Genomic DNA, 15,173 nt, shown 5'->3' with positions numbered 1-15,173 from the left:
TGCCCCAGCCAAAATGCCAGGGAGGAGCCTCCTGCCAGGGCACAGCCAGGCTCTGCCAAGTGCACCTGCACTCCCACACCTTTAATGTTCTTCATGTGCCAGCTGCACATCCCTGACATATGTAAATATATATAATAAAAAGTGATTTTTCTATGGCAAACATCATGAACTGCTCCCCCTTGTCCTCCCTCCTTAACAGGACAACAAAAAGGATTCTACAGATGCAAAATTTAGCCTTATTTGACTTATTCACAATTAACTTCTTGAGTCAAAAGCATAGCTTGGGTATGGTAAGTTACTTTGAAAAGTACCAAAAAAACAAAACAAAAAACACTTAACCTCTATCAGTATAAGGATATCTAAAGTGATTTTACAAGGGGAAGAAGAACCACAGCACAGAAAACAAATTCATTCTTTTCCTCCTTCCACAGAGGAGGAAAAAAGCAACCAATGTCCTCCAAGTCTGAACAGAACTCTGGAAAAATGTCATTCTCCCACAGAAGCAAGCACTGATCTCTCATATTGCAATCTGTCTGCCTCTTGAATCTGACATTGCAGCAGCTCAAAGGGTTACAAACAGACTGGAGAAACAGCAAAAGCTAATCTAGCTCAGGAGCAAAAATGTTTGCTTACTTTATTGCTTGTGTTGCCAACATGACAGGAATTAAGGAAAATGAGTTCCTTTCCCTTCTCAAGTTTACAGGTTATTTGGTACCTTTTTTGGTCCCTTTTTGCATTCAAGTGTCATTAACATTCTAGGAGAAGCCAGTACTTTCTTGCAGACTAGGTTTGACAAAATTGAATTAATTGGGTGATTTTCTTTTGAATTCAATAGGAGCAGACTGAAATCACAGAGAGCCTGACAACAAAGTAAAATAAAACTCAGGCCTGAGTGCAGGCACAGAGTGCAGCTATTCATGGGTTTTAGCAGGGAAAAAATATCTGGGAACCTGAGTTAATTCAGTAATTTGTTTTAAATTATTTCTTACTCTGTTTTTTGCTCTTCCCCATTACAGTGATACCCTCAGAGGGACAGGGCTGAACATCCAAGTGGCTTCCTGAAAGTGGGACCAGGTGCCACATATGGGAATCTCCCTTAGGGACCAAATTTAGGAGTGACAGTGAAGTGGGAACTGCTGGGGATGGGGGGGGATTAGGTAAGGTCAGAAACTCAGAATTTAAAGCACACTTCAAGTGTTTATGTTGAAGCAAAACTTTTTCCACATCAGAGACCTTTCTCCAGAATAACCTCCCTCATCTTTGCTTCACTTTGGGGGTTCCTGGCATCACTGCTGTAAAGACTATCTTAAAAATGTCCCAGGAAATGTTTGCTACCCCCATTTCTAACACACTAGAACGTCTTTCTGCTCACCAGTAGTTATAAAAATGTGTATCAGCACATCACTGGAGTGAAATCCACCAGGACCAGGTCGTTTATGGGCATTTATTCCAAGCACAGGAAGCCCAGGAGTGTGTTTGGCCTGTCATTCCCACACTGTTCCATGCTTGAAAAGGGAGTGGACACTTGTGCTAAAACAGAAGGCCCCTCACACTGCAGCATGATGTCAGTAATTCAGCTCCTTGGAGCATGTTATTGTTTGAAACAGAGGTCTCCACACTTTCACATTGGTTATAAAATACTTAGTGCTGCTGGACTGGAAGGAAAATGTCATACATCTGCAAACAATTAGAAGGAGCTGGACTTCATATTTGATTTACTAAACAATAAAACAAGCTTAAGTGTGACTATATCTGTAAGTTACACTCCCTAGGAGCCTCGAGCAGTTATCATAGCAAAGTCTTTTAACCATAATTAAATAAATCCGCAGCGGGACCATTGCTGATCAAGATTATCTTTTATAAGATATTTTCAGCAGTGAAAAGCATGAAGATCATGAAGCTGAATGCATGCTTTAAGTGCTCCAAAACTCTTTCATCCTTCATTTCAAGCACACTGTCCACTACCCTTTTTCCAGCTGGAATGCATTCAATCCAATACATTTCAGCTTTTAAACACTAATATTTCCATGCTTTCTGCATTTAGATTGAAATGCTGGCATGAGGAAATGAGTAGCTTGATGCAGTCAAGCCCAAGATTTCACCATAGCTTGTGTGCCTGCTGGTTAAAACTTTTGGTATTATAACAACATTTTGTTGTTGTTATAAATTAACCAAAGACTTGGGAATTGAACAGAAATATTTAGTTGCAAGTTCCAGGAAGCCAGAGCATGGAGTAAAGTAATAGTAATCTATCACCACCAATCTCTTCTCAACAAAACAGAAACCTTAACCAGTTGTCAGTCTCTCAGTTAAACCTCAGCCTTTGTTTGGAGCACAAACTGTGGGTACTAAATGCTGTCAAACTGCCCTACTGTATCCCAAATTTACACATCTAAAGCCAGCATAGAAAAGGGACAGTCATGGTTTTGACATTTTCTAGCATGACTTGCATTTTTTATCAAAATAATAATGTTATGTGAAGTTGGAACAGCTTATTACAGTTCACCAGTCAAGAGCAGTGCCAGCAGCATCACCTGAAGGAGGGAGTACCAGGCCAAACCCAGCAGTTCTGCTCCTGGCTTTGCTGCTGCTTTGCCAAGTTAAACTAAGGAAAAAGCCATTTTCCATCTAAGGAAAATTTTGATTTTCCCCTGATGACCCCCAGTGAACGCCCAGGGTTAAGGAGATCTGACCTGCTGTGGTAGGTTCTGTACTTGACATTCTTGAATCAGAGTGACAGAAATGTTGGACATGAGCAGATAAGCCAGAAATGCAACTCTGAGGCTTTGCCTACAAAAATAACTCCTCCAGCCTCCATGATGATTACTGTGGTCCAGAATGACAGGGAATTTACTTACTAGTGATAAATAATGTCCTGTGTACATGAATACCAGGGAGAAGGAAACTACCACTGTGTATTACAGCCTGCCCTGATTACAGTCCCTAAAGTACTATTTTCTGTGATTATACTGCTACAGGCCACAAAGTGGAAAAGATGAACCATGAGGTCAAGTTTTGCCCTCTCTTTGCACGGGTGTCTCTCCAATGTGCTTGAAAAGCAAGTTTGTGAGCAAGGGGTAGAATATATTTCTATGAAAGAAAACAAAACAATGGCCAAAACATTTGTTACTTCAGCAAGTAGAAGAGTAAACTGTTTATATAAAATAATAAATGAAACAGTCTTAGTTTACAGAAGTGCTTGTGAGGCTGGTTCCTGAATGCATACAATTAACATTGCTAATGCCCTGAGAATTTTTGGCACTGTGTGTGGTGTATGTACACTCAGATGAAAGCTCCTCATTGCCATAGTTTCAAAGAGTGGCAAGGCTGGGACTGGGAGCAAACTGGCAGGGTCTGCCTAGGGCTGCTTCCACAGAGATCACAAGAGCACAGGCTGCTCAGAAGTTGGGTTCCTACTGCTGGAGGAATATTCTTTATCCACAGTAAAAATACAGGACCCTTCTACACTGCAGCCTGCTCGAAGCAAAAGTTCATCCTGTGGTTTTTTTTTGTTCGTTCAGCATTCACTGACTGAAAAATACAGAGTTCTGCAAACCTTTCCAAATTGCTTATGCCTTGCTGCATTGCCCACTCATTTCTTTCCTAGACATACTTAATACAACACAAAATGCTTCACTAGAGTAATTTTGAGACTTTTTTTAGGAGCTACAGACAACGGAATTAATTAAACTTTTTAGCCCAAAAGCAGTTGGAACGGACTTGTAAAAGTTGCAACAAACTGCACATTCTGATGCCTTCAACAACAACAGTGACATTTCTGTATTTTATTTTTATATCTTTAAGGTGTTCATGGAGCACCAGCCCCTTGCAGTCAGCACAAGTGCTGCAGGCTGTCCTCCCCTGGCTCTGTGGTCACCCCCACTGCAGCTGCACGGGAGCAGAAGGAGGCAGGCAGGCCTGGCTTACCTTGGCACACGTTGTGGTCACTTTGCTCATACCCAGCTGCACACTGGATTTGGTGGCTTGGGTTGGGAGTGGCGCGCTGGGGGTCGGCCGGGGTCCGGCGAATGACGCTGTTCCGACCGCTTGTGGATTCTGCTGCTGCTTCTTCTCGCTCATTTACAATAATTTGCGCTGTTCTGGGTAGACAGAGGTATCCTCCATAGTGGTTAACACATTTCATCCCACCTTTACATGCATCTGGGACTATTTCACATTCATCAATATCTGTGGTTAGCAACAACACAAGTCATGCTTTTAACAGTCGAACCTTCTGCAACAGCCATTAACACAAAGAACACGACGAGACATGCACGCACACCTCCGTGTCCAAAACAGGGGTGTGCAGTGTGAATACTTAAAGAATACCAGTGACAAGTCTGTCTTTGAAAATTATTTACTGTACCTTTGCACCGTTGCCTAACAGGATCCCATTCATAGCCATCTGTGCATTGCTGTGGAGAAAAAAATAATAATAATTTGGTTACTCGGGATTTTTTGTTTTGGAAAAACAGTTGAGTGTATTCAGTGAGTTCAAAGTTTGACACAAAGGGAAATGCAATACTTTGGTAGGCTAGAAAAATGGCCATTGGTACATCACTGCTGTGCAGGAGCAGCAAAACTTGTGGTTCCTTTCCACTCAGAATGCTCCATTGACACACAGAGAGTGCCTCTGGTCTAGGGAAGTTCCCAAAATACTGTTTGTTTTGAGCAGGCTGGGGAGCAAAGTGAGAAAACCATTGCTTTCTCCTTCCCTTGTTCCTGTGCTATACCATCTCTCCTTAGCTGAATCCTTGGATGATCCTTGGTGTGACCAAGCTGACCAGAAGGAAAATCTTTTTATGAAAAGCAACAAGTTTTTCTGAATTTGGATCTCATTCCCTGCCTTCCAACAGGTGAACCTCTTTCATATTCAGGCTCTGTTTGCCAGAGGGACCAAGAGGACTCTGTGCCCCTGGACTTCATCCTCTCTCCCATTAGCACTCTAGCAATGGGGAGGGATCCCATGACAGCTGGAAATTCATTCACATGCTTTTTAATCATATGACTCCAGGAACTGCAGTCTAGGAAGGACAATTTATATTGTGAGACACACAATAAACGGTTAGAGTTTATAACAGCAGGACTACTTATTTATACAAGACTTTGCAGAACTCAAACAAGGCTACACTCAGCAGCTATTCATATCAATGCACACCAGCAAGTTCAGGAAAGATTTTAAATAGTCTGCTCTGCATCTTCATTATTCCTCTGCCCAAAAACATTAAATTATCCAGAGGGCAGACACTTTAATCGTAGGTCACAGTTACAGAGACTGATTAGCAAAGGATCATGGTGCTACCAACTGCAGCAGGAACATTTAAAATATTAAAATATCATTGAATCAACCAGACTGTGCTGTGTAGGTGCATCTTGGGCTGCTCAGGGTATTACTTTAATGGCCCCATACAAAAAAGGAATGGAGTTGACTAATGTAATTAGTCACAGTCAAGCAAGCTAAATCTCATTGCAACTCCTCTGCTGCTGAGGGACTTTCAAATGGCAAACTTGACTTTTTGATGCCAAGATCCACTTGTTGCAGGCCCTATCCTCAAGTTATTTTAAGGGACTTGTTACTGACAGACTCTGACTCAGCAGGAGGATTGAAAATATTTTCTTCTCTTGCAGGTGACACCAGTGATTTGTCAAATGTGGCAGCGAGTTGCAGCTTGGAAGAGTTTTTCTCCCCAAGGGGTAAGTGGACACTCTCTAAAGGATTGACTACATGCTGAGTTGACAACTCCAAAGTTACTGTAGCTATGAAAAGGCAAACCCAAAGGAAAACAGCTAATTCATGCATTTACTGAATCACCCAATTCCTGTTAATGCACAACAGAAGTACTGTCTGTTTAACTGCAAGGAGCCAAGTCCATCTATTACTGCAGCCAACGGCTTTTACAATAGCAAAGGATTTGGCCCTCCATGGATACAATGTGTGCATGAGAAACAGTAGCATCCCACGAGAAAAATCTCCCAAAGCTGCGGTTTTTTGTTTCATTTTACATGATCAGCATTTAACCATCAGTGAAGCAACTAAGGGATAAGACCTCCTTGAAAAGGGAGCATAGGTGCCCAAGTCACATAGAAATCTTACTAGAAATGTTCAATTGGTATAATCAGAATTATGTGAAATGCTGCATAATTAAACCCCCCCTCATATAATAACTGTGGGGAAGGAGGAGGGTGGGATCCCTGTTTAGTCCAGATTTTCAAAAGGTACTTACATCTTCAGTTTCCACTTACATACAGAGACTTTAAAACAAAAGTAAATCACAGAAGCCTCTAAATAAAACTACTCCCAGCCTTCAAAACCCTAATGCTTCTAAAGCCCAGTGTTAAAGTATTTTATTACTGACTTCCTGATGCTCACTTGAGGCTTCTTTAAGCCCTGACTTCTACAAGAAGGTCCAACTCTGCAATATTTACTTGCTTGAGCCATCCCACTGACTTCAGTGGGATTACTTGTATAAGACACAATCCTGGGCTTTGGCTGTGGTTCTCTAACTTTTTGCATGTGTGCAGAATTTTCTGCTTGTGTGGCATTGGGCTGATGTGTGTGCACATATCCAGAGGTCCACCCATATGAAGCAAGTTGCAGGGATTACAGCTGTAATCAGATGTGAAAATGTGGGTTTTTCCCCAGCCCAAGCTGGGGTAATTGCCACTCCTTCCATGACATGCATTATGCAAGCCAAGCACTGAACACAAGCAGATTGAAAAGAAAAAGCCTGACAAAAAGACCTTTAAATCTCTTAGCCTGCCACTTGCTTGCAAGCAGAACCTATTTCCAGTATTCTTGAACAATTTTATCAAGCCATGCAAAGCCACTGCTCAAATCCAGCTCAGAAAAGAACAGTCCCATGATCACTCCAGGATTCAGATGCTTCATTAAGAGCCCCAGATTTGGAAGTACTTACATTTTGTTAAAAACAGCTTGAAACATCCATAAGAAAACACAAAAGAATGTTTGACCTAATTATCTGTCAAACTCCATACATTTCAAATGAAAGTCCTAGGGACCCTGCCTTTATGAAAATGGATTAAAAAATTATTAAAATCTCCTAATTTTGTTCAATCCCTCAAACTGAGTACACAGATAAACTTTTCCAAACAAGCAGTTGTAATGCATTTTGCTCAATCTTGTCAACTTGAACTTTTAAACACTGTTAGAGTGCAGGAACAGCTTATTTTATGGTTAACATACAAACTCTGTAGCACATGCTATACATTGGCAAGAAATTCGGTTTTTCTTAAGGGTCATTGAGCAAAGAATCCCCGCAAAGCAGTAATTATCTCCGAGTCTATTAAACCTTACCGTGTACGTTATGGTTTCCTCAGTTTCCTGCGAATGTACTGTAGTAAGAACGAGCGCGGCCAAGAACATAGCTGTCAACATCGTGAACCTTGAAAGAAAGGAAAAACAAATCCAGCAGGAATGCTTTTAGCGCTCTGCTTTGCTGGGAGAGGCTGCGGCACCCCTGGGACCGGGTCCTGCCGGGGGAGCCCACCCAGCCCTACCTGAGACGGGCGGCCCGGGCTGCCCGCTCGCTCCCGCAAGGAGAGGCTGAGGCTTGGCCGCGCTTCCCAGCCCGGGGATTTTATCCAGCTGGGAGCGAGGGGCGGAAATAACCAGTCAATGGAGTTTAAAACACCCCAGCGCTCACCGGCAGCAGCGCCGGACGAGGCGCGGGCAGCGGCACTGCCCGCCCGCCGCACGCTTTGGGGCAGAGAAGTGATTTTTCGGTCAAAGCGAGGCGTGGGGGACACCCCCCACCTGCCGGGCTCTGCGGGACCCGCTGGGGCAGAGCCGTGCCCGGGGGGCGGCGGGCACGGAGCCGCCCGCGCTGCCCGCTCCTACCTGCGGGACCGGGCGAGCGCCGGTCTCTGCTGCCGTGCACCGCCCCCGCTGCGCTGCCGGCGGCCGCTCGCTCCCCTTCCCCCGCTGCCCGTGCGGTGCCGGTGCGGTGCCGATGCGGTGCCGGCTGCCGCTCGTTCCCTTTCCCGCGGCGTCGGTGCGGTGCCGGCGGCCGCTCGCTATCCTTCCCCCCGGTGCCGTGCGGCGCCGGCGGCCGGCGGTGCCCGTTCTCCCGCTGCCGTCAGCCGCTGTCTGTCCGTCCGTTCCCTCACCGCTGTCGGTGCGTGCCCGGTGCCGGCCCCGGGCTAAATAGAACGGGCGCCTGTCCCGCCGGCGCCGCGCGCGCCCCCTGCCGGCGCCGCGGGAGCGCGCGGGGCAGGTGCGGCCCCGCCGCCATGTTGGGGCCGTGAGGGCAGCCCCGGGCGCGGCCCCGGCGCGGGCAGCGGGAGCGCGGGAAGCCGTGAGGGGAGGGCGGCCGTGGCCCTGGGAGCCGCTCCCTCGGGCCCGGGATCCGCTTCTTCACACTGTTCTGGTGCCCCAGCCCCGCTCCCTCACGCCACTCCGGTACCCCAGCCCCGGGAGTCGCTCCCTCACGAAGCTCCGGTGCCCCAGCCGTGTCCCGGTTGGGATCTTCGAGGAAGCGCAGCACGGCCATCGTTTTGGTGTCTGTCGTGAGTCATGGAACTGTAGAATCCTTAAGGTTGGGAAAAAAGAGTTTTGAGGCTATCGGGTCCATCACTGCCATGGTCTTATTTGCAAGCGTAACCAGATGTGGAAATGAGAATGGAAAACTGGGTTTTTCCCCAGTCCAAGCTTGTGTAATTTCCTCTCCATCCATGACATGCATTATGCAAGGCAAACACTGAACACAAGCAGATAAAAAAGAAAATGAACTCACAAAAAGGCCTTTAGACCTCCTACACTTCACTTGGTTGCAAACAGAGCTTACTTCCAATATTCTTGCCGTCACGTCCCACATCCACACATTTTTGAGCATTTCCATGGGTGGTGACTCCAGCGCTGCTTTGGGCAGCCCCTTTCAGTGCTTTGCAACTTTTTCCTTGAATTTTTTTTCAGTAATATCTACTCTAAACCTCCCCATGAATTTTAAAATATCAGGACTATTGATGTGTTGTGGCTGTTAAAAATTTGGTAGTTAAAAGCCATGAGGAGCCCTCCACAGGGCAGTGCCTGTTCCTCAGACATGGCCCAAATTCAGCAATCATCACTTCTAAAAATCATTCCAGGCTATGAAATGCTGTTATTTCCCCACCCAGGGAAAGCTCATGGACAGAAGGAAGGATGAGGAGGCCTTGCAGGGGTTTAGAAGCTTTGGAGGGTTTGGGTGAGGAGAAGGTGTCCAGAAATGTGTTCATTAGATCTTTATTTAATTCCCCAGTTTGGCTTCTGCGGGGCCTGTGGCACAGTACAGCACCTCTGTTCTCTTCCTATAGTTCAACAGGAGGTCTTTAGTTTTAAAATAAATTTTTGTCTCCTTAATGTAGACCATGAAGGGCCTGGAGAACTGGAAATCTGAAAAAAAATGTCTAACTGTGCTGCAGACCTCTGACACTGCTGGCCTAGAGAATGGCTTTCCTATACAACCCCATAATTTTTAACATTCAATTATAGTTGATCTTACATAAAGCATGAGTTCTGTTTTGGACAGCCATACAGTGCTCATTAATTTTGTCTCTGGATCAAATCACTTCTTATCTGTTCTAGAATCAGGCAAGCTGGTAGTTTTAGAATACTTGGAGCTGCAACCATATGTTGCCCATCTTTTATTTTTTAGGTGAGAGAAGGTAGGATTTTCCCTCCCTCATTGCAGGTTCTGTGCTTGCAGGTAAGTGGAACTCCTGAAAATGTACTTACAATCCACACACCTCACTGGTAAATAAAGAACAGAAGAAACAACATGGTGGAATAGAGAAAATCTAAGTTGACTGCATTACAGGACATTTTGTGTGTACTTTTGTGTGCATATTAATTTCATATTTAACAGGCTGTCTTTTGACATGTGTTCTCCTGCTCCAAAATGATTCCTTTAAAGCCTACATTCCATTTTTTAGGAATACAGCCTCATAGTGTTAGATTGACTCTGAGTTGTTCACTTCTGTTGGTTTAAATTGGATTTCTGTTTGATGTGCTGCCTCATATATTTCAAACTTTCCTGTTTCTTGCTTATAGAAAGAAATGCAGGTATTTCTAATAATCTAATGAATGCAAATTAACATCATAAATTCTTTTATCTACTTGGCAGCACTACTTGGTGAGTATTGAATTGCCATTTGAATTATGGCATTGTCATCCATGCCATGCAAAGAGAACAAAATTTAAGTTGTTGGGTTCTGGATTAAGTAAAAAATGTAAAAAGTCTTGTCTTAATCTACCACATGGGAAAGCACTGCCTGTATTACAGGACTGCAGTTGATTTTTTCCCTCTGGAAAGATGTTCTGCAGAGCAGAGGAGAGCAGGAACATCATTTTGGAGGGGTCTGAGCACTGGCTGAGCAGGGACCCCCTTGCCTTGGCTTCAGCCAGTGTCACACATGTGCTGAAATGCCCTGTTCTGCCAAGGGTGGCTGTCAGTCCTTCAGATGGAGGTGGGAGACTCAGTCCATGGTTTGGTGGTTCAGCTGTTCCCTGCTGAGACAGCTGGAAACGTGCCTGGTGTGGGAGAGCAGAACTTGGAAACGCTGATGGGAGTGTGAGGTATGTGAACGAGCTGAGGGACGGATATTTACAGATCTGGGGTGTCTGAGGATGTCCCTGTGGTCACACCTCCCTCCTTCCATGCTGCCCACGAGCAGCTTGGCACTGCTGAGGCCAACCCCTAACAATGGAAGAAGCCCTGTCAGGCTGGTTCCTAATTTTCCTATTTTTCCTTACTTTTGGCTCCTCCTGAAAATGGTGCACTCTATTCCCTACTGTTTTGGTGAACTCTGTCACATCTCAGTTTTTGCTTCCTTTAAACCCCACAGTTTTCATAAATTCTTCAGCTCAAATGTGTTTACAACTTCAATGTTCACATTTTTTCTTCCTGGCAGGATGTGTTGCCACCCCCCATTGTCCTCAAAAACCCAAGGATAGGTAGGCTGAAGGAAAGCTGTGTGTGGTTAAAATGTCACTGCACTCCCAACTCATTCTGGCTGCTAGAATTGTCCCTGGGGACAGCAGACAGCTGGACATAATTTAGAGCAGGCTGAGATTGATACTAGAGGCCAGCCCAAAAAGGAGGAAAACAAAATTGCAGTTTAATCTCCTCTACTCCCAGATCTGACCCCCTTTTCCTGTTTCAAACATCCCTCCCTAGAACAGAAAATGAAGCACATGGAGAGTTTCAGCAACTCGTGTTTGTCAGCCCAGGGGACCATCAGTGTCAATTGAAGAGGTTTCTGTCCCTGAGTGTGTCACATCCAGTGACACTGGAGTTGTCTGAACTCAAAGCTGGAGTGCTGGAGATGCTATTTTCATGTTGGACTCAGAGGAATTTTAGAACATAAATTATTTTGATAACATGGCAGGCTGCCTTTCTGCCACGCTGCCTGCAAATGTCAAATTCTTTTCCATGTTTCAGCTTGGAAGTGACATAATGTTGGTGAAGGATAAACTGTGAAGAATTAGGTGTCTGATTTTTTATTGCTGATTGAACATGACAAATGTAAACTTTTATTTGAGGTAATATTTTACAAGTTTATTTATCTTCAAGGGAGGAATCCTGAGTATATTGTATGTACCATGAAGTGTTACTGAAATCTAAACTTAATTTGAAAGGTCTGTGTTAGGGAATTGCTCTCACTTTTCATATGGTAAAAATTCACCATATCAGTTTCTTATCACAGGTGTTGAAATGACAAAAATTTAATAAGGACCAAAATGTCAGTAGCAAGGGACAGAGAACAAATTCTCTCCCTCTGCTTAATCCTCCTATTCAACCTAAACGTATATTTATTGTTGTTCTTTGTTTATTGCTTTGCAGTAGAGTTCATAGGTGACAGATGATGCAAACACAGAATTACAGAAAACTGACAGAGAAAAAATACAAAAGCTGGATTAGAAAAATGTAGCAGTAGAATCCCAGCCTTTATTTTCTTCAAGTTTTCTTCTGTGTGAGAGATCTTGCATGAATTTTGTTATGCTGAGGCCTCTGGCTAACTTGGTCAAACCAGTGTTTCATTTTTAAATGTCTAACAATGCTCTGAGGATATTAAAGTATAATGTTGTTGCCATTTTTTATTTTGATTTTTGCTAAAGATCAAGCCTGTGGTCTGCATGCAATTTGTCAAGCATGCAATTTGTTTGTCTGCTGCATTTTATGGGGACGTGATCCTGTGTTTTGTGTGTTTCTGTGGACTCCAGCAGAAATCTGGATGGCCAGATAAGGTGGTGACTATTCCCACTGGAGTCCTTTGTCAGTGAAAGAAACAAGAGGGAGAGAGTGAGGGAGTGGGAAAGGCATTTCCCAGAGGTTTTCCATCTTTTTTGTTGGTGCAGTTGTGCAGCCCTAATAAATTGGTAATTGAAGGGCTTTGGAAGGATGAGTGATTTGCAGATACAGCAAAAAACAGCACAAGAAGTGAGGGGTGATGGTGTGTGGGAAGGATGAGGCCATTTCACTTTCCATGTGAGGTTCATCACCTCTTGCATCTCAGGAATGAGGATTTCCCAGGCCTGCAAACCTCTGCTGGTGACACTCCTGGGATATGGTTACTGGGTGTTTTCTCAATTGTAACTTTGAGATCCATCTTACACAAGTGTACTCACAACCCCAGAATATCTGTTTTTATGGATTGACCATACAGGTTAATTACCCTTTGATGTGGTAGGAATTTCAGATATGGCAAATCTGGGCTGTAGCTTAAATTGCACTGTGATGATCTGAAATTTAAATATTCCTCCTCTCTTTAGCTTGTGTTTCTGATTTATTCCATTTTTATACTGCGCATTTTTAACTCTTCTCCATTCTCTAGCAGTGGTTTTCTTTCTCTCTTTTTGTCTTTCTCATGCCAGATAAGAGAAACAGCAGCCCAGAAAGCATTCATCAGTGTTGATGTGTGGTTTTTGTACACTGGAGTTGTCATTTCTTCTCCTTTTTCTTTTGGAAAACCAGCATTGCTGCACATAGGAGTTGAAGTCTGATCTGTACTAGGTTTCAACTGATTTGGTTAAAATGAGAACTTTTTCCCAGAAATATAACCCAGCTGAGGAGCAGACAGCCTTTCTGATACTCAAAATCCTAGCTTGAATGTATACTGTTGTCTGATGAAGCTGTGTCTGGGCAGTTCCTTGCTCTGGCTAAGAGGCAACATGGAAATGCCAGAATTCAAATCCAGTATCACCCAGAATATGCTGGAGACAGCTTTCAGCTCTAGGTTTGGCTTCCTGTGAAGCTCTGTACAAATAATTTCATCTATTTCTTGGTGCACTCTCTCTGAAATGAGGAAAAGATGAGGAAAAGATGTCACTGGGACTCTTGCCCAGGGAAGTGGGGTGGGTGCATTCACTTACCTGTCCAGGATTTCCAAAACAGTGATTGTGTTGGATGCACAGATCCCATTCCCAGTCCAGGAGTTTGGATGTTTGTCTCTGAGGCTGTGGGCACCTCAGCATCCCCTCAGCTGAAAGGAGAATCAGGCAGAACTCATCCACTGCAACATTCATGGCTGTGGATAAGTAAAAACTCTGTGTCCTTTCTTTATCCTCCCTCCATGCAGGGAATCCATTCCCCTTCCTTTGTCACTTCTGAGAGGGGCAAGTGTGGGTTGATAGGAGTGGAACACCTTTTTTGATCAGCATGGATTCCTGACTGGCAGCTCAGCTCCAGCAGCCTGTTCAAGCCCTACTTTTCATTTTTGCAATTTCCCAGCATTCCCAGGTTGTTGCACCTCAGCATCCCCTCAGCTGAAAGGAGAATCAGGCAGAACTCACCCACTGCAACATTCATGGCTGTGGATGAGTAAAATCTCTGTGCCCTCTGTTTATCCTCCCCCATGCAGGAAATCCATTTCCCTTCCTCTGTCACTTCTGAGAGGGGCAAGTGTGGGTTGATATGAGTGGAACACCTTTGTGTGACCAGCATGGATTTCTGACTGGCAGCTCAGCTCCAGCAGCTTGTTCAAGCCCTACTTTTCATTTTTGCAATTTCCCAGCACTGTATTTAGCTGCAGATTTTGGGAATTTATGTGAGTAGTTTAACCTTTCTTAAGAGGATTTAGAGTATTCCTGATGGTCAGAAAGTGCTAAAGGCCTTCAAGGCAGACATTTATGTTTGAAACCCTTAACACAAAACTTTCTGCAGAGCCTTGTGGGCCTAAACCCGAGTGTGACAGTGCTGTGATCTTTCAGCACAACCAAACTGAGACCTCTCAGAAATGCTGTGGTGAAGGAGAGCCTCACAGTAACAGATTTGTGAGGCAGAGCTCTTGCTAAGGACCACTTTGCTTTTTACAATTCAGGAACATCAGGATCAGTAGATATATTAAACAATAATTTGGTTCCATAAGCATCTTCTGAACTTTCTGAATTTTCCTTTCTTGAGGAAAAAAGTTAGTAATAGGGGAAAAGCAGGAATATTCCTTGTTTATATTGTGTGGGGGTGAACTTGGCAAACAACCTGCTTATAATTATTGTCCAGAGACACAACTTTTCTGCTCAATATCTGCATGTTAATACTACAGGATGCATATCAGAGCATTTGAATTCCCTGGAATATTTGGCTTAGTGCTTGTCTTTAAGCTGTCCCACAGAAAGCAGAATGCAAATGCCAGTGGGGATTTTCCTCTCTGTGAGATTGATGGGGTTATCCTCTCACCCCTCTTTGCAGATACCTGTGGTTGAAAGGGATCAAACTTCTGGAAGATGATGCCACAAAAAGCTGGCACAGAAATGCCCATTACCCTGTATGCTCCCAAAATATGCTCTGTAGGAGTTTACCCACATCAGAGAACAATTCAGTTTTGGGAGTGAGGCAGTGGGAGCACCACATCTCCAAGTCATTGAGGGGGAGAGGCTGCAGAACAACCCCAGCATGTCCTTTGTGTCATAGACTAACACTTCACTTACTGCATATTCATTTTATGTCACATGTAACACAGGGATTCTTTTAATTGGTTCAAGTTCTCATTCTCTGCAAGCCCAAAGCCCGTGCAAATTAATGGCTTTCCATTTATTTATTTATTTATTTATTTTCATGGATTTATAAAATCCCAACTAGAAGAGCAAGAGGCGTGTGGCAAGAGCCACATGCATCAGTGCAGAGGAGGGGAGTGAAGACTGCATTTACCTACTCACTGTTTTTACTTCCAGACTTCCTATT

At 44.2% G+C, this 15,173-nt stretch overlaps 1 protein-coding gene across 2 annotated transcripts in view; it reads right to left on the bottom strand.

Annotated features, from left to right (window-relative positions):
• The window catches only part of EFEMP1 (EGF containing fibulin extracellular matrix protein 1), a 45,261-nt gene extending 37,307 nt beyond the window's left edge, over nt 1–7,954 (bottom strand). Inside the window, exons 1-4 of one of the 2 annotated variants that reach the window (XM_054290368.1) lie at nt 7,859–7,954; nt 7,316–7,403; nt 4,367–4,415; nt 3,928–4,188 (exon numbers count right to left, since the gene is read on the bottom strand). In XM_054290368.1, coding sequence (XP_054146343.1) covers nt 3,928–4,188; nt 4,367–4,415; nt 7,316–7,396 — 391 coding nt within the window. In that variant the 5' untranslated portion in view covers nt 7,397–7,403; nt 7,859–7,954. Of the gene's footprint in view, nt 1–3,927; nt 4,189–4,366; nt 4,416–7,315; nt 7,404–7,518; nt 7,593–7,858 lie in introns of those variants that run through there. The other variant, XM_054290369.1, reaches the window with a different exon arrangement.
• Nucleotides 7,955–15,173: the final 7,219 nt, after the last annotated feature.

This window comes from Melozone crissalis, unplaced genomic scaffold (genome assembly GCF_028551555.1).
Source record: "Melozone crissalis strain CALT ecotype California unplaced genomic scaffold, PUWL_Pcris_2 ptg000081l_1, whole genome shotgun sequence".
Classification (NCBI taxonomy): domain Eukaryota; kingdom Metazoa; phylum Chordata; class Aves; order Passeriformes; family Passerellidae; genus Melozone; species Melozone crissalis.
This window is presented reverse-complemented; position numbering and strand designations above follow the sequence as displayed.